This window comes from Neoarius graeffei, chromosome 16 (genome assembly GCF_027579695.1).
Source record: "Neoarius graeffei isolate fNeoGra1 chromosome 16, fNeoGra1.pri, whole genome shotgun sequence".
NCBI lineage: Eukaryota > Metazoa > Chordata > Actinopteri > Siluriformes > Ariidae > Neoarius > Neoarius graeffei.
Window position 1 is genome coordinate 30230909 of NC_083584.1, and position 18897 is coordinate 30249805.

General features: G+C 39.9%; 1 protein-coding gene across 1 annotated transcript in view; it reads right to left on the reverse strand.

Moving 5' to 3' along the window:
- Positions 1-1474: 1474 nt before the first annotated feature.
- Positions 1475-18897, reverse strand: part of cdk6 (cyclin dependent kinase 6) — a 59373-nt gene continuing 41950 nt past the window's right edge. The window contains 4 exon segments of the mRNA XM_060942759.1: positions 1475-8043; positions 10169-10304; positions 10817-10867; positions 17962-18071. Coding sequence (XP_060798742.1) covers positions 7894-8043; positions 10169-10304; positions 10817-10867; positions 17962-18071 — 447 coding nt within the window. The 3' untranslated portion in view covers positions 1475-7893.

The following is an 18897-nucleotide window of genomic DNA, read 5'->3' on the forward strand; positions in this document are numbered from 1 at the left end:
TCTACTACACATGTTTATTAATTATATTTGCTAAAACATCACCTTCCTATGTTTCAAAAAGTAATTCTACATTGTTAAAATTGAGAATATATATGTCCACAACACTTCTGTTACGTTCTGACTTTGGCATATAAATATGTTTTTATTACATTTCAGAAAATTAAAGTTATCTTTTAACATATCATTCATTAAAGATTACATGTTTTGTGACCTGATGGTAAAAAAAAGAAATGGTTTTAGGTGAATTTTTAAAAATAAGTTCATGTCCCCATTTCAGTACCCATAAGCATGGAATCACTCATATATATATATATATATATATATATATATATATATATATATATATATATATATATATATATATATAGTCATTGTTGTTTGTTAATTGTTGTCTGTATTGTTTTGGGGCAAGCTGGCACAAAAATGTCCTTTGACTAAATAATTTTTTGACTAAGTTTGACTAAAATTTGACTAAATCAATAAATCATATCTAATCTTATCTTACCTTATTACAGTACAGTATGTTTTAGTACATTACATAACAGTACATTATGGTAGAGTATGTTAGAGTAGATTACATAACAGTACACTATGGTAGAGTATGTTAGAGTAGATTACATAACAGTACATTACACTTTATTATATTACACTACAATTCAGTAAGGTATATTACAGTGTAGTATATTACAATACATAAAGGTCTGATTCTTTATTCATGGGTTCCAATAATGTCCAGTACTGCTCAATTTGTATCCACCAGGGGGCGCAGAGGAACCCCCACAACACACACACACACACACCCCTAAGATCAACTAAACAACAATAAATAGGGCAATTATTTCATCATCTCACTCTCAGAATGAATGAATAAAATAAATGAATGTATTCGGAGCAGCACACTGGTGTAGTGGTTAGCACTGTCACCTCACAGCAAGAAGGTCCTGGGTTCGAGCCCAGCAGCTGACGAGGGCCTTTCTGTGTGGAGTTTGCATGTTCTCCCCATATCCGTGTGGGTTTCCTCCAGGTGATTCGGTTTCTCCCACAGTCCAAACACATGCAGGTTGGGCTAATTGGTGGCTCTAAATTGACCGTAGGTGTGAATGGTTGTCTGTGTCTATGTGTCAGCCCTGCGATGATCTGGTGACTTGTCCAGGGTGTACTCCACCTCTCACCCGTAGTCAGCTGGGATAGGCTCCAGCTTGCCGGCGACCCTGTAGGACAGGATGAGCGGCTACAGATAATGGATGGATGGAATGTATTTGGAGTATAGTTTTGTAATTGTTACTACAACAATCACTGTTAGAATCAACAGATTACTGAGACTCATTTCACTTTATGAATTAATCACTTTATGCTGTTAGGTTGTTCATGATCAGTTATTTACTTGTTTCACACAACACACATCTATTTTGCTATTATGCTAACAGTCAGCATGGCGTAGATCTTAAAAAAAATTCACGAACAAAATTAGACAGTCATTTTAAAATATTTATTTAAAGGAAAAAAGATTAAAAAAAAACAATGTCAGGCAGTTACACATGCAACACATGAGCACAAGCAGCTTTAATTAATCAATGGCATCAAATTTATGTGGGTCTTTTTTCATTCATGTATTTTTTTTTCCATTATGTTTCTGTGAAAAATTAGCAGCAAACAAACAAACAAACAAACAAACAAACAAACAATAAAACACATACAAAATCTTACTCAGAAATAATTTATGCAAGAAACTAAAGGGGGGAATGGGTAAAAAAGTGAAATAAAATGGTGCAGTGCCATGACCAGTAATGATGCTCTTACTTTAATTTGGTTCATGGAAATCTTGGATATATTCTCATTCAAAGCTTTAAACTGAAGCAGCAAAGGAAACGGAATTCAGGTATTTTTGTGTGTGTGTTTCTGATTCAATGGTAAAAGTAAACAAAATCTCAAATGATTATGTCTAAATCCACTGACAGTAGCATTTTTATGGTTTATAATATTGGTTGACATTCGATATTGATTTATATAAGTCAGCTGTAGCTGTTGTTGTTGTTGTTGATATTCATTTGTCATATTAGGTCTGATGAAAAGCTGCCAAATGCTTCAGTTTCTCAAAAATGAAAGTTGAAGATGAATAATACAAGTAACGACTTCCATACAGTAAAACAGGACAAAAAAAAAATCAACTGGAAAAATAAAAAGAAATCTGTAATATGTTGATGCTTCTATGCATGCATTATAAACCACATGTGTTATGAGTACCATTTCAGGAACTGGTAAGTGCCGACCACAGTTACTGAAACAAACAGTTTAGATCAGAAATCAACACACCAAGCTTTCAGAACAAACATCCTGACAGCTACTGACAAAAACACAACACTGAACAAAATCTACTTCTGGTTACGGTGTATGGTTAAAATGCTGCTAAGCAGAAAAATAAGCAACAAAACAAATCAGTAAATATCAGAATGATCAATTAGGTAAAGATTACACAGAGCCAAAAAGTAATAATATAAATGCAAAAAAAAAAAAAAACCCAGCCTATTTTTGTTATTAGATTAAAGACATGGAAAATCTAAGGAACATAAAATATCTTACCAAAAAACAAAAAATTAACTTGAAATCATTCGTAATTTTCCAGTGAAATACAAAGTACAATGAAGTCCATATGTGTGGTGGACACTAAAATGAAAAAGAAAAAAAAAAGAGCAATAATAGTTCATGATGGTACTGGATACAGCTTTAAACAAGGTAGTTATTCCATTTTCAGAAATTACGCAGTAATTTGGGAAATTCAGTAGAAGTACAGATTTGATCTGCACAGTGAGTCTGTTCCTTGGTTGTGTGTAGCATTTAAGGCAACTTATGTGGAATCAGCAGTATTACCATTTATTATAAAGTAATTCAAGTCTAATATATGCCATGAGGGCTTTAACTGAATTTGTTTTCTATGGGAAATGTTTGCTGAACGTAAAAACGGAAAAGAAATGTTGAAATCTTGAATGTTTGTTGTTTCTGTCTAGAAACACAAATTTCCCCCACACTGATACTGATTCCATTTCAAGTTTAAGAAATTCTTATATCATAGCACCATCAATGCACCACAAGCTAACTAGGCAGGTTTCATTCTCACGCAACTATTTTTTCAATGTATTTCTATGAAAATGCCAATAAATAAAAAATTGAATAAAAATAAAGTGAAGGCAAGGATAAGAAATAAAAACAAATGCACCATTATAAGTACCACTATCCAGCAAATACAATAAAAAAAATCGTTGATAACTGATTAAATAAAATTCAACTGATTATATTTCAATTTCCAATTAAAGCAAATGAATACAAACAAAAAAAATTGTTAAATTTATTTTTATGTCACCGTCACGTATTGATATTGGTAGCAAACAAGAAATATAGAGGAAACTCCATTAGAAAGCCTTTAAAATGTTTCACAAATATGGTGAAATGGGTGATTTTCAAGGTGCGATTTGTGTCAATATGGCATGTCAACATTCAATTATTTGTTACTATCTTAAAGTTTTATACTTTATGCGAGACAGAAAAGGCTTACCGCTGAATGAAAGGTGGAATCAAATAGCACTTTCTTGTGTAAATATCCGTACTTTGTGACATCTAATGCCCACTAAAAACAAAAACAAACAAACAAAAAAAACCAATCCTCATTCGCTCCTCATTTTTGGAAGAGGGAAAGAACATGCTCTGTCTGTACAAACAGTCAAGTTGAGGAACTGCCCAAAAGAGAAGAAGAGTTTTGAACAACACGAGAAAAAAAAATGGAAGGAATGTTAGCAGTAAAGTGTCAGAAGCAACAGCAACCCAAAAAAAGACAAAACTGCCTCCATGTTTTATTATACATCCTTATGTGTGGCGGCTTGGGCTAGCCCTTGACATTCTGACTCCGCTGCAGTGTTGGAGCTTTGTGGAATTTTTGACCGTCAGTATCTGATTAAAAACTGAATGGATTTTATCCTTATATGCATGTCACTACATCATGTAGCTATTCAAGATGACATTCACTGTTGAAGGAAATCATACATACTGAGCAAGGTTTCTTCCAGACGTTTATCTTTAGGCAGAGCTTTTTGTTAAACTGCGTCCTTACCCAAAAGAAAATGAAAACAGAAAAACACTTTTTGTGAAACATATGTATAATTTGTGAAAGTATCCTGGAGGCAGAAATTTTTTTCAAAACCTGATTTTATCTCCTTTTTTGGAAATCAGCTACTGTGATATCTGACAGTCCCCCCCCACCCCGAACCGCCACACATATACATGTCCACAATGTCTTGTAGTCCTCAATGGACTTGTGTTTCAATCATGAAAAATTCATCAACTTTGCTAAATGGTCGGAAATTTCCCACTATCTTCCACCCGGATGTCATGTGACTGGGGTAACCCTTGGATCTGAAACTGTGAACTGATGTGAAACTGCTGTATGTACAATACACTGTACATTGTGGAAAGCCATAGCCTAATGGTTAGAGAAGCAGCTTTGGGACTAAAAGGTTACTGGTTCGACTCCCTAGACCAGCAGGAATGGCTAAAGTGCCATTGAACAAGGCACCTACTCCCCAGGTTGCTCTGGGTATGTTGTATGTCACTCTGGATAAGAGCGTCTGCTAAATGCCTGTAATGTAATACGGCACCAGTCAAATGTTGGACACACTTACTCACTTTTGACTGGTACTGTATGTCATGTCAGCACTGTAAATAGGTGCTCGGTGGTGTTGCAGATTAAAAGTGTTGCCTGTCCTTCAGGTAGACAACTGGGTCCCGCCCTGAGGAATATCTTCACCTGTTCATTGAAGTGATTAATTTGTTTAATTACCATACAATTCTGGGAAATCGTCACTACACTGGACGACGTTTCTTATGTTGTGACACAGAGTAGTGGCGAAACATCTTCATGATTAAAACACAAGTCCAGTTTTCTAGCCTAGAAGACATTAATGACTGAAAACCTGTATAAATATAAAAGTCCAGACTGTAACAGTGTTAAATGTTAAAATGTCTGATGATACCAGTAATCCAATGAACAAGTGTGTAAATATAGCCATAAATAGTCTGAAAGCAACATTTATTGTACTATGCTATTTTTGAATGAATACAGTGAATAGTTTGAAGATTTCATTTACTATGCACTACTGCTGAAACAATGATTAAACTGAAACTGCTTTGAAACCTGTTAAATCTATGTATACAACCATAAATAGACCTGAGAGTGTGTGGTAGAGCAAGTTATATTTATAAGCTACTATTCTTTACTATGAAAGGTAAAAAGTCTATCACAGATCAGCTGTAAAATCAGAGCTATCTGATAAGTACGAACCAATGAGTCTACTGAGATCCTGAGTGTATGAAGGAAGCACCAGTGCTTATCTGGGTGAACCTGTGGATAAAGGCCTACGACGTGGTATCTGGGTGCTGTTCTCTTCTGTTTAGCCTCATTGTGGACCAGGCTCCTGGGCCACATCCTAAATTTCTAAAGCAGCATTCTTCCTTCTTCTTTTCCCTCCTCCCTTCTATCTCATCCGAAGAGCCAGATAAAAAGCTGGATACATCTCCGAGCTACTTGGCTATCATCGATCCAGACATGAGCGAATTGAAAAATGGAAGGATCAAATTGGAAAATGGAAGTTCAAACTGAATGTACAAGTCCTGAATATCTGCAAATACATAGTTATTACATAACCTTCCTCAACTTCTGCAAACTTAATCTCTCAAAACAAACCTCACTTTCACGCCTCATTCATTGTCTCTAAAGCTAGACATTTTCTACTTGCACAAGCTTTACTGCACTACAATTATTTCTCAAACCAACTGCCAGTCATGCTTCTTCTTGCTCTTATAACAAATCATTTTAGCTGTAAAATGCTACCCAGTGAGAGTCATCCCTCTAACTACATAAGGAGTTACTACTCCATTTACACAACAACATACGGTATAATATACAAGTCAAACATACAAGTCCCTACACCTTCAAGTCAACTAAAATTAAGACTTAACCACAATATGTCATCAAAAATCAACACTGATATTAAAAATAACTGAACAGTGTAGAAAAAATGATTTATGTAGATATAGACTAGAATGAGTTGCTATTGTATTGGAAGTGGAAGGGCCAGGTTTCCAGACACTAATTTACACTGGTCAAGACTGGTTTATGCTTCCTTCCAGAGGTCAGAAAAGCAATTCAGAGAGGAGGAAGGGGTACGGCACAATTTGGAATAGTTACTCTTCAAAACCGAATGTCTAAATGGGCCACCCAGTTGTGTGTCCATTGCCTAGCAGTAGGAAAGCCGTGGGAACTGGTGGCAGCTTTGACTCTGGGACAACATTTCTGAAGATGGTCTGGTCTGAAGGTGGTCTGAGACACAATGTTGGACTGTATGAGTTAACCACATTTCCCAGTAGCAGGTTAGGAGCATGTCAGTGAACTTGTCAAGAATTCAACTCTTTTTGCCAAGTACTATTAATCACAGCCAAAATTATTCATTTTCATTTTCTCTGATGCTGCTTTTAGAAAATATGTTTTAAATCAATTGAGTTATGGAAATGATTCATTCATTCATTCATTCATTCATTTTCAGTAACTACTTTATCCTGGTTAGGGTTGTAATGGATTCACTGGGAACACTGGGTGCAAGGTGGAAATGCACCAAAAGCATTTGAATTTACACCACTTTAGAGTACCCACTCCATGCCACTGACTGGAATGTTTTTGTAAGGTCCAATGAAACCTTTTTTTATCTGTAGAAAACCCACATGAATACGTGAAGCTCAGCATCAAGTCTAGACCCTGGAGCTGTCAAGCAGAAATGCTCCCTGATACATCACTTTGCTCTCGTTGTCCTGTAATTCACTTTTACATAAAACAGTCTTGCTGGTTGGTTGCAGGAAAAGCTGTTTCTATGGAATCAATGTTTAGGAATTTTTGTAAAGTAGTTTGTATTGCAAATAACTCTACTTTATACAGTATCTCCCATCACTGCTGAGACAGTGCGATTCAATATCATCTTCCACAAATGAGCCCACACTAAGAACTTCAATGTCTTCATCTATGCCATCACTACTTCCTGTTTACTATCCCGTTTTCAGAAGTTCTGCAAAATATTTTCATGAAGCATAAACCAGACTTTAGTCTGTGTCCAGAAAGCCAGCCTGAAGTGTTGGGTATCTGCCGGGTTAATAAAGCGTCATCAAGGCCTCGACAGTGGTGACAGCTTAAACCATAGCTGTAAGTTTTCTCCTCCTCTGTAAGGCACTGAACTGAAATGTGTCTCCAATGTTATCAAGGTCCACAAAGACCAGCCTTGGGGCATATACTCACAGATAATTTGCCTAAATGCTTTGACCCATAACTCTGGGCAGTTTCAGAGCTTGAGCAAGAGTGTGCGTGTGCAATTCCATGTTATACAGTGTGGTTCTGTTCAACAGACCCACATTAGCAGTGACAACGATATTTTTTTAGGATCCAAATATGAGCTTGGGTCAGTCACAGGCAGTGAACTTGCTGATTTAGGGCAGTGTGATTTAGGCAGAATTAGCAAAATCCTGGCAGTTATGTTATATTTTTATGATATTTGTCAAGAAGTAATCCCTGGCAACATGGTGTAGCAGCCTCTGTATCAGATATCTGGCAGTGGAGTTTCCTCTGAGCAGAGGGACTTCCTGCAAAGGAAGACAGGCAGGCAGGAAAGCAGCTTTTGAAATTTTTTTTTTTGTAAACTGTCTCAGGCAGTGACATTGATATTACCTGCTGCAGTGAAAATGCATCAACCGAGAGTAGCGGTAATACTTCAACGAGGCCTAAAAGCAGCATGTAATGCGACAATGGAAGACAAGTTCAAAAAGGGGCTGGTGCCAGTAAGTCTATAAAAAAAGGAAAGTCTTTTAAGCAGCTCTCTCCTCCAGGGAGGGCTTTTTGCTTGGGAAGGGTTGGGCATAGAGACTCTTGCTGGTGCTGTCCAGGCTCTGAAAGTATGGGTGAGACAGGGCATCAAAAGCTGATATCCTCTGGCCTGGGTTGAACGACAGAAATTTCTGAGAAGATTGAGAAAAAAAATGAGTATCACATTCTGTTAATATGCTTCAAAAGCAACATAAAATGAACACATTTGTTTAATGTAAGGACTGAAGACTTTATTTAAAGAAAAGAGGGTGGGTTGCATCAGCAAGGATTTTAGAGCTAATCAAGAATTTGGTAATTTTTGGTAAGTTTTATCCATCCATCTACAACCCCGATTCCAAAAAAGTTGGGACAAAGTACAAATTGTAAATAAAAACGGAATGCAATGATGTGGAAGTTACAAAATTCCATATTTTATTCAGAATAGAACATAGATGACATATCAAATGTTTAAACTGAGAAAATGTATCATTTAAAGAGAAAAATTAGGTGATTTTAAATTTCATGACAACAACACATCTCAAAAAACTTGGGACAAGGCCATGTTTACCACTGTGAGACATCCCCTTTTCTCTTTACAACAGTCTGTAAACGTCTGGGGACTGAGGAGACAAGTTGCTCAAGTTTAGGGATAGGAATGTTAACCCATTCTTGTCTAATGTAGGATTCTAGTTGCTCAACTGTCTTAGGTCTTTTTTGTTGTATCTTCCGTTTTATGATGCACCAAATGTTTTCTATGGGTGAAAGATCTGGACTGCAGGCTGGCCAGTTCAGTACCCGGACCCTTCTTCTACGCAGCCATGATGCTGTAATTGATGCAGTATGTGGTTTGGCATTGTCATGTTGGAAAATGCAAGGTCTTCCCTGAAAGAGACGTCGTCTGGATGGGAGCATATGTTGCTCTAGAACCTGGATATACCTTTCAGCATTGATGGTGTCTTTCCAGATGTGTAAGCTGCCCATGCCACACGCACTAATGCAACCCCATACCATCAGAGATGCAGGCTTCTGAACTGAGCGCTGATAACAACTTGGGTCGTCCTTCTCCTCTTTAGTCCGAATGACACAGCGTCCCTGATTTCCATAAAGAACTTCAAATTTTGATTCGTCTGACCACAGAACAGTTTTCCACTTTGCCACAGTCCATTTTAAATGAGCCTTGGCCCAGAGAAGACATCTGCGCTTCTGGATCATGTTTAGATACGGCTTCTTCTTTGAACTATAGAGTTTTAGCTGGCAACGGCGGATGGCACGGTGAATTGTGTTCACAGATAATGTTCTCTGGAAATATTCCTGAGCCCATTTTGTGATTTCCAATACAGAAGCATACCTGTATGTGATGCAGTGCCGTCTAAGGGCCCGAAGATCATGGGCACCCAGTGTGGTTTTCCCAGTCATGTTAATGACCTATTGCCAATTGACCTAATGAGTTGCAATTTGGTCCTCCAGCTGTTCCTTTTTTGTACCTTTAACTTTTCCAGCCTCTTATTGCCCCTGTCCCAACTTTTTTGAGATGTGTTCCTGTCATGAAATTTCAAATGAGCCAATATTTGGCATGAAATTTCAAAATGTCTCACTTTCGACATTTGATATGTTGTCTATGTTCTATTGTGAATACAATATCAGTTTTTGAGATTTGTAAATTATTGCATTCTGTTTTTATTTACAATTTGTACTTTGTCCCAACTTTTTTGGAATCGGGGTTGTATTATCTATCCATCTTATCCATCAGGGTCACGCAGGAAGCTGTAGCCAATCCCAGCTAATTTCAGGTGAGAGGTGGGGTACACCCTGGGCAGGTCGCCAATCTACCACGGGGTAGCACAGAGATAAACAACCATTCACACCTATGGGCCAGTAGCCAGCTGACCTAATCCGCATGTCTTTATACTGTGGGAGGAAACCAGAGCACCCAGAGGAAACCCACGCAGGCACAAGGAGAACATGCAAACTCCACACAGAAAGGCCCCATTTGGCCAAGAGGTTTGAACCTGGAACATTCTTGCTGTGAGTTGACAGCACTAACCACTGCACCGGCCATGCCACCAGTAATTTTTATTTTATTTCAAGTAACTTCTATAACAATCTTAACCTTTGACCTTGACCTGCGATGTATAAATTTGTAAGTCAAACAAAGGTTGATGCAACTGCATTAAAAGATAAAATTTTAATCCAAGTTAAAGTTGAATCTCATTTGGTGCAAACACAGGTTTATAGCCTTAAAATCATATGATAATGAGCAATACTTCAGATACTTACAAGTAGAAGTGATTTCCCAAGTTCATCCATATCAGGCACCAGGTCTTCTATAGGCTGAGGGGGGCGAGGGGAAAAGGCACTCTGAGGCAAACCCACTTCCTGGGGCCAGTCTTCAGGAGGAGGGACTCCAACCACGCTGGAATCATCAATACCACCATCATTACTGGCATTTAGCAAACACTTATCCAGAGCAACATACAACATACCCAGAGCAGTCTGGGGTTAGGTGCCTTGCTCAAGGGCACTTCAGCCATTCCTGCTGGTCCAGGGAATCAAACCAGTGAACTTTTGGTCCCAAAGCTGCTTCTCTAATCATTAAGCCATGGCTTCCCCATGAGCATGAGCATGACCATCGTATTATGTTCATTAACATGACTCCTTGCTATGTCGGTGCTCATGATGGCTATAATACATGGCATTATTAATCCTACAGTTCTTGCATTACTAATAATATCAATATTGAGATAAATTGCAACACTTCTCTGAGGTGTTGTGGGGCTCATAAGTACTTTTATAGCTTTTTCATGTAAAATAGTTTCTTCTTGCATTTGCTACAGCCATAGTTTTTCATATTTTTTCTTACCATATCGCTCATCTGTCATCTAATCATTTAAAGAGGATTTACTAATAAATTAAAATGATACTTACTCAAAAATCTTGCCCAATTGGTCGACATCAGAATTCCCACAGAAAAGCGGTCTAAAAGAGAACAAAATCAAATACAGAGGTTAGTAAAGTGCTGCTTAACATGTTAAAAGGTGTATGTTGTTAATTATTATATCCACATTCACTGGATATGAGCAATCGCATACTCCGATGGGCTACTCTACTACTAGGCTATCGGCTCATGTACCGTGAGTAGAGAAAAACAAAATGGTGGAGTGTTTTGCTGAACCAAACCAGGATGAAATAAAAACTCTACTTGAAAACAAAACCCCAAAAATTGTTATCAAGTATTTAAAAGAAACAGAAATAGCTAAAAAAAATACAGGGTTCCCCCCCAATAGCTCCTGTTCCACACTCCAGCCCAGTCGGTGGCGGTAATGCACCTTTAAGTTGGTTTGCAAACTACCCAAAAAAAAAATCCTAAAGAAGAAGAGGAAGAAAACCCAAAAAAATACAAAAAAAGCAACAAAATATGGAATAAAAGTATTTCATGTTAAGAACGTATTTTATTTTTTAAGAATTATTATGATAGAATTTTTCACAAATTGCTCCTGTCATTTTGCAGATTTGTTTACATTCTAAGTGGAAATGATTTTGTCGGACGTTTTGTATAAAGTTTTTATTTTATTTATTTATTACCGGCTAGTGGCCTAGTGGTTAGCGTGTCCGCATCTCGATCGTGAGTTCTATTCACGGTCGGGTCATACCAAAGACCATCATAAAAATGGTACCGTCTAGCAAGGCATGCTGCAATACAGATGCGAGTGGGAAGTCAAACTTTTGTGGTTACCAGAGGACTAGCCCCCCACTGTAACCCTAGCTATGTAATAGGCGAGAGGCCGAGGGCTGCGGAAACGGAGATCGGCGCCGCCTGATGCGCTACACGGCGCGGGAAGGACTTTTATTTATTGAATTTGCAAAAAATAAAAATGCTCTGTTTCTCAAAATCTCTGGCCTTGTGAGCACTTGCATACTACTCTCCTCTTCTAGTGAAGTGCCTTGCACAGTAAGGCAAGACAAACAATGTCAATTTCGTCGTTCATGGCTTACAGAGATCTTGCAGTCACATGACCGGAAAGTACACAACCCCCATCTTGTCGGTCAAAAACACTGCTGAATACTGCTGCACTCGTGTACAGAATGGATCAATTTCAACCGACGGACTACACGGCTCATTTTTCTAATGAACAGATAACTAGATATATGTCTAAAATAAACGATCTACAGATTTGTGACCCTTATGGCTTACTGGACGGAGTTTTCACGACCGGATTTTGAACTGCCAGCGGAATACCCAGACGTGTATATTACCTCATTAACTTTCCCTCGCTGTTCAGTGGTGAAGCACTGCGTGTTTAGAAATCTCTGGACAGTTTTCTTTACAGAAATTCAGGATTTGTCAGCGACTCAGATGTGGCATCTTGTAAACAAGAAAATAATCCTCATTGGATGGGTAAGTCACTTAAGTATTGAGTATAGCACTGACCAGCCGATTATAGATTAGAATAAGGTAATTCCAAATTGTCCATCTTGTTTACATGGATCTGGCGTTGGAGAGGTAGAGGCTTGGCAGTGGAGGTTTGAGTAGCTGTTTTCTGAGCTTAGTCAACAGGCCGGCTCTGCCTGTAGCCTCGCTTTTGCTTCCGCTCCCGGCGCTGCCTTCTTCGCTTTGCTTCCAATAACAATCCATGGAGACCCCGCTGGTCTCGCCATCTCGTCCGGAATGTTATTTTTTTTTTTTTCTCGTCCGGAATGTTGTGCATGCGATGGAAATCGCTACAAACCGTCATTTTCTGCTGGAAACCAATGTCCAGTAAGTCCATACGGTTGTAGTGGATATTGAAGTCCGGTACAGACGAACAACACGCAAAAATACACATAAAAAACATAAAAAACATGCACAGGTAGGGAGAGCTTGTAGCCGCAGCCGTTGTAGTAGAATTGTATATAGTAGGGTTTTCCAGAAGAAAAGGTAGAAGTAAAAGCAGAAGTAGAACCAGAAGTAGAAGTAGAAGGCGGAATATGGCGTTTGACCAACACGATGGCGTCTGTCACAATCTGGATCGGCTGTGACGTCACATGCAAGTGCTCCATAGCCGACTCGACGCTACGCGCCTCGTCAGCTATCAGCTCATGTACGACTCAATTTCGTGGAATAACTGTTAAATATACTTCTTTCATGATTTCTAGCAGTTCTCATATACAGTTAATTCATTAGTGATTGCAGATTAGATTGTAGATTTTATTAAAGTGTCTTACTGTAAATATGCTTCTGATTGATTAATCTTTTGAAGATATGACTGGTACCACACAATCTGAGTCATAGCATGCAAGCTCATAAACACAGGGGTTACAAAGTTTACTCTGTTAATGCATTGTCTGTTCAACATTTAAATGTTCTGAACATGGTCTGTTAACGCCGTAATATGTTTTTGAGTATACAGAAAGTAGAAAAAAGAAAAATTCCCCGGGAAAAAGCCAGCAAGGTCATATAGCAGTACTGATATAAGAAGCTGCCCTCTTGTGAATGTTTAGTTTCCTGGCTGACAGAGAAAGAGAGAGAGAAAGAGAGAGAGAGGATGGAGGGCTTTTTCAGCACATGATGAGATGAAGTGGCACTCGTTTTGGAGTCTTCTTGCCTGGACCACTGCTGCTTGCGGTGGCTTTGGCCCGTCACGATGCCTGTAGGCGGGCATGCTTCCCCTGGCATGCACACAAATTCCAGTCACCATGACTGAATCCAAACCACATTCACCAAGGAGGGGGGCGGAAAGATATTTATCCCTGTAGTCTGCTTTGGCTGTCTGTGTACCGCTGTGTGAGGGAACAGCAATGAGCCGTACAAAATAGTGGCTCAAATTATTATGAGAAGGAGGCTGCAAGCAGCTATAACAAGTCCTGCTCTCACACATAACAACTATTCTATCCCTGAATTAGCTGCACTGAATTGCACTGTAACAGAATGTGTCTATGACATGCTCTGCAATTATCACCAGAGGTCGCCCTACTACAGAACATCTGAGATCAGCACGAGGCCTTTCAATCTGCAACAGTGTGCAACTCAACTAACTGTAACGAGACAAAGAGGCGGCTCAGACCACATGTTAGCTCTCTGCTTCATCTAACCGCTGCCTTCCATCACCTCGGAAAGTTCTTTCTGACTCAATCAAACGTGCATTTTACCCACTGGAGTAATTACGCTGTCAGCGTGTCTTATGGCTTGTCAGACAGTCATTGATACATAAGTACAACCTTCATATCTTCCAGTCACATTTCAGATTCTAAACATTCTTTACAAGTCAGAAGTGAATCCAACATAAACAAACCAATCTTCTCTTTTGGAAACTGTATGCCATCAGAATAGACAGAGCTTACATGCCATTCATCTCGCAAAGAGTGAAAGCCAAGAGTTGAAAATGTCAAATGTTCAGTCTAACTGGACAAAAGTGAGAAAAACCAGTTCTATTTTCTAGCAGCTTGAAAAAAAAAAATACAAAACACCGTAATCTAGCCTGCGTCATGCCAAAACAAGTATGCTTAAAATTCACTGAAGCTGCATTCTCTCCTTCTCTAGGCCTACTTGTTATTCTGAATGAAGAAGGGAGGTTTTTTTTTTTTTTTTAATTTTGCACAAGGCTGATATTATGCATCCTGAGTGAGTGGGCACAGCCGCAGCACCACACCAGACCAGGGCACACAGCTGAGTCACACTCCAAGTGCCAGTCCCTCCGTCCACATTCCGCACTGATAACCAGTGGAATGCTCCAGTGTGTTTGTGTGTGTGAGTGAGTTTAGAGGAAAGCATTTGTGTCTGAAGAAACACGTAGACACAATGCACGCACACATTTGTGAGAAAATAAACAAAGATGTTGACGTGTTCTTAAGAAATCAGTGCTCACGTTGGACCTTTGGATTGGTGGAAAGTCAACAGCACTTTCAATAACATTCATAAATCTGGTGACTAATCGTTCCACCATCTCAGAGATGCAGATACGGACTTGCACAGGGTGTTCGAATTCCCACTGACTTAACGATCTGTTCTGAACTGAAGTAAACTTGGCCACCCAGGTAAACTGCAATGCTTGAAAAAAAAGAAAAGAAAAGAAAAGAAAAACTCTAATACAAGACTGAAAAGACAGAACAACACAATACACAGTCTGGAAGTCAGGTGCGTTAGGTTTAAAAGGACTTCCTCTTTCGTTTATACTACAACAACAAAAAGAGATCCCCTCCAGGCTGTATGCCTTGCTCCCCAAAACCCATTTTCGACAGTGAATAAAACAATAAACCAGACAGAGTGTTGCGAGCTCAGGTGTGCCATGTCTTTATCATTCTCCAGTGACTTTTAAACCTTCATTACTCAGATCAGTGAATGCAGCGCACTCCTCACACAACAGAATGGAAGCGTTGGAAAAGCTTCTCCCAGGTGCCTTTTAATCTGCAACAGGTGGCCTTTTTAAAAAGTCTTCTTAATCACCTCCAGGAGGGAGGGAGGGAGAGAGAGAGAGAGAGAGAGAGAAGGAGGTGTACTGCTAGCATGGATCAAAGCATCTCCTTTCTGCCCTCTGGCACTCTTGGAGGTTGGCCAGTAGCCTGGCGTGGTGGGGTTTTTTTTTAAGGTATTGTGTCAGTGAGACAGCTTTACCTGTACAACACCTCACATTACCCAACCTGACGAGGACGGGTTTGTGCGCACAGTCACACACACCTTTCAAAGTCAAGTCCCACATTTTGCTCACTCAAACCCAGGACTAACCTCCATCCTTCAGCTATGACTGTTCATTCATTTTCTCAGACTAGACAATTCTGAATGCTACAAATAAAACGCACTGCAGTTTCCCATCTCATCTCATCTCATCTCATCTCATTATCTCTAGCCGCTTTATCCTGTTCTACAGGGTCGCAGGCAAGCTGGAGCCTATCCCAGCTGACTACAGGCGAAAGGCGGGGTACACCCTGGACAAGTCGCCAGGTCATCACAGGGCTGACACATAGACACAGACAACCATTCACACTCACACCTACGGTCAATTTAGAGTCACCAGTTAACCTAACCTGCATGTCTTTGGACTGTGGGGGAAACCGGAGCACCCGGAGGAAACCCACGCGGACACGGGGAGAACATGCAAACTCCACACAGAAAGGCCCTCGCCGGCCACGGGGCTCGAACCCGGACCTTCTTGCTGTGAGGCGACAGCGCTAACCACTACACCACCGTGCCGCCGCACTGCAGTTTATTAAAAATTATTTGTTGCAGATGTTTAAACAAAGACGAATGGCTTAGGCAGCCTTTACAAATTAATTATGGACATAACGACTAATAGGAGTAACACAGAAGTACGTATTAAAAAGAAATACTTTTGACACTTTATGATACCATAAGAAGCTTAAAACAGTGAAGCAAATCAATATTTAGTGCACTGAATTGAATCAAATCGTTGTTTTCTTTGGAGTTGAATGGAAAACCAATGAGTTGTGAATCGAATAGTATCACAACACCTACATAACCTTAAACTTCAGTCACGAGATCATTCGAAAGGTCTGCATACTGTAGTATGGAACATAATAATAATAATAATAATTCAACTTCCTGAACTGAGGTCTGCACAATTACATATTACAGTTAAGTCTGTTAGGATGTGAAACACAGGATGTGTGTGAGTGGATCTGCAATCTGGCCTCCCCATCATACACATCTCCCTCCTCACGAGTGTTCAGAGGAAGACATCAGCCCCCACATCCTCCCCAGCACAATGAGGGACACATAGCCAGCCATCGACAAGTAGGAAACACACGTGCGCTAACACAAATTTGGCATACACTACATTGCGCACACACACACACACACAAACGCCCACACTCGCCCACGCTTCATTATTATCGCCTGAAACCCACCTGGGGTCTTTTTGCCGTTACACAGAGAGGACGTTTGTCTTATTGGTGGCAGTTAGGGGAAGGAAATTCAGATTGCAGATTGAGCCCGCTTTTTAAATGCACCCTTCCCTTCTCAGCAATAACTGCTTACTTTAAACAGAGTGGTGCTTTTCATTCATTCATTTCCTATTAAGATTACATTCATAAGTTCCTGACTGGTCAGAAATTATAAATAACAACATAAAGTCTCAGCAATGTCTTAGATCACCAGGCATTGGCACAGATTCTACAAGTCTTTGGAACTGTGCTTCTATGACAAACACCAGTCTTCCAAGATATTCCAATCAGGACAGAAATGTTTCGTCATAGGATAAAGATGATCAGTGATACAATGACGCGTCCTTCTAAGGGGAACACAAGTGGACCCCCCAAAAAAAATGCCTACAGCGTAACAGAGCCACAATTTTTCTCTAATTTGTCACCCATCTGTACATGATTATAGTAATGGTGCAACTTATACAAGTAAGAAAATTTAAAGTAAACACAGAACAAGGATCGAAATGCCTCGTTGGCCATTGAGCAGCAGATCAACAGACATAGTTGCTACAGCCGACATAGAGGAACATGGCACTTGAAGTTCTCGCATGCCTTCTGCAACCACAGCACACGGTATTTCCCCAACAGTTTAAGAACCCCGACTGACCGCAAAAATGTGTTCACGATGAAGCATGGGGGCATTTATAAAGCTTTTCTACATTCAATGTGAAACTGAAGAATAGTTACTAATAAAATGTCTGAAACAGTTCATGTGGTGTTGCCCTGCCAACACAGTCTGATGCAAATCAATTAAATCAATTCAAAATAAGCTCGATAACCTGAAATATCACTGAATTCTATCGAGATTGACACTGTGTAAACTTGAGAGTAAACTATAAACACCGTAGTTTCTACTGCTGAGAAATGGCTTTGAAGCTCTGGCCAAAGGTCAGAACCTGAACATGTGCTGCTTCTGTTTTATTTTTGAGTGAATCCTAAGTAGTGAGGAAGTAGGGGCCCGACTGAGCAATCAAGTCACCCCGGCTCGACTTGTTCCTTTCAGTATAAATGAACCATACTCGCTTTGAAAATCATATCTGCATCACTTAATCTCTTTTCCATCCAAGGCGTCACGACATGCGAGTTTAAGGGTGAAAAGTGTACGTGTGGATGGGAAACGCTAGGATCAAGGGTTTAACCGGATGTGCTTTACTCACCTTCTTCTGAACATCTCTGCAAAGATGCAGCCCACGCTCCACAGATCCACCGGGGTCGCATAACTCGACTGCAGGAGCACTTCTGGCGCTCGATACCAAAGAGTGACCACCTACAACACAATATTGTCACATGCACATAGTTCATATATAGTCTCACAGATTCTGTGCATATGTCTTTATTAATAGGCAGCAAAGATGCTTGCAAATACACACTGCACTTTTGTTTCTGTGCCCCGTGTCAGAGTTATGTAAGGTATGAAGTCATATCTGGCACTGCAAGCCTCCAAATGCTCATTTTGGTATGCCAAGATCGCACAAATTTCACAGTGAGTCACTACCCTGCTGAAGAAAAAAAGCTCAAACCAGAATGCTCACCCCAGGTTTGCTAGCTTTCCAAACTTACTGACCAGATAAACTCGTATGATACAGCACTAACTACAATAAACCAGCATCCTGTTTTGTTTTTGCAATAGGGTATGGACATTTCTTCAGGCCTCATGGAGCCTGAAGCCTTTAATGGCTTATCAATCTATTCAAATATGACTGCTGCTTTTTCTCACTTAAACCCATGTTTAGTCCTTAAACTCAATGACTCTTGGCCTTACAGCTGCAGCAGACGGCACATACAGCTGAGCAGCTACAGTAGGGAGAGCTTCCAGACAAAACTCAGTGACCCTGCTCCAGTAAAGTGGACGGCTTCCAGGTGCTTTCCCTCTCCAACATGCCGTCCTCCCATGGGCTCGCAGCCCAGAAACCCTCAGGCTTATCGGCCAAATCAGCCGCCCCTGTGTTTGTAAGCAAAGCCTGGGGTGTATATCGGGGTGCGCATATCACAAAATGTGCCAAAGGACTCAATGCTAAGAGAATGTTGTGCTTAATGAGTCCCGGTGTGGGAAGGAAGCTGTGAACTGCACACAGGCCGTATGTCGCTGATTA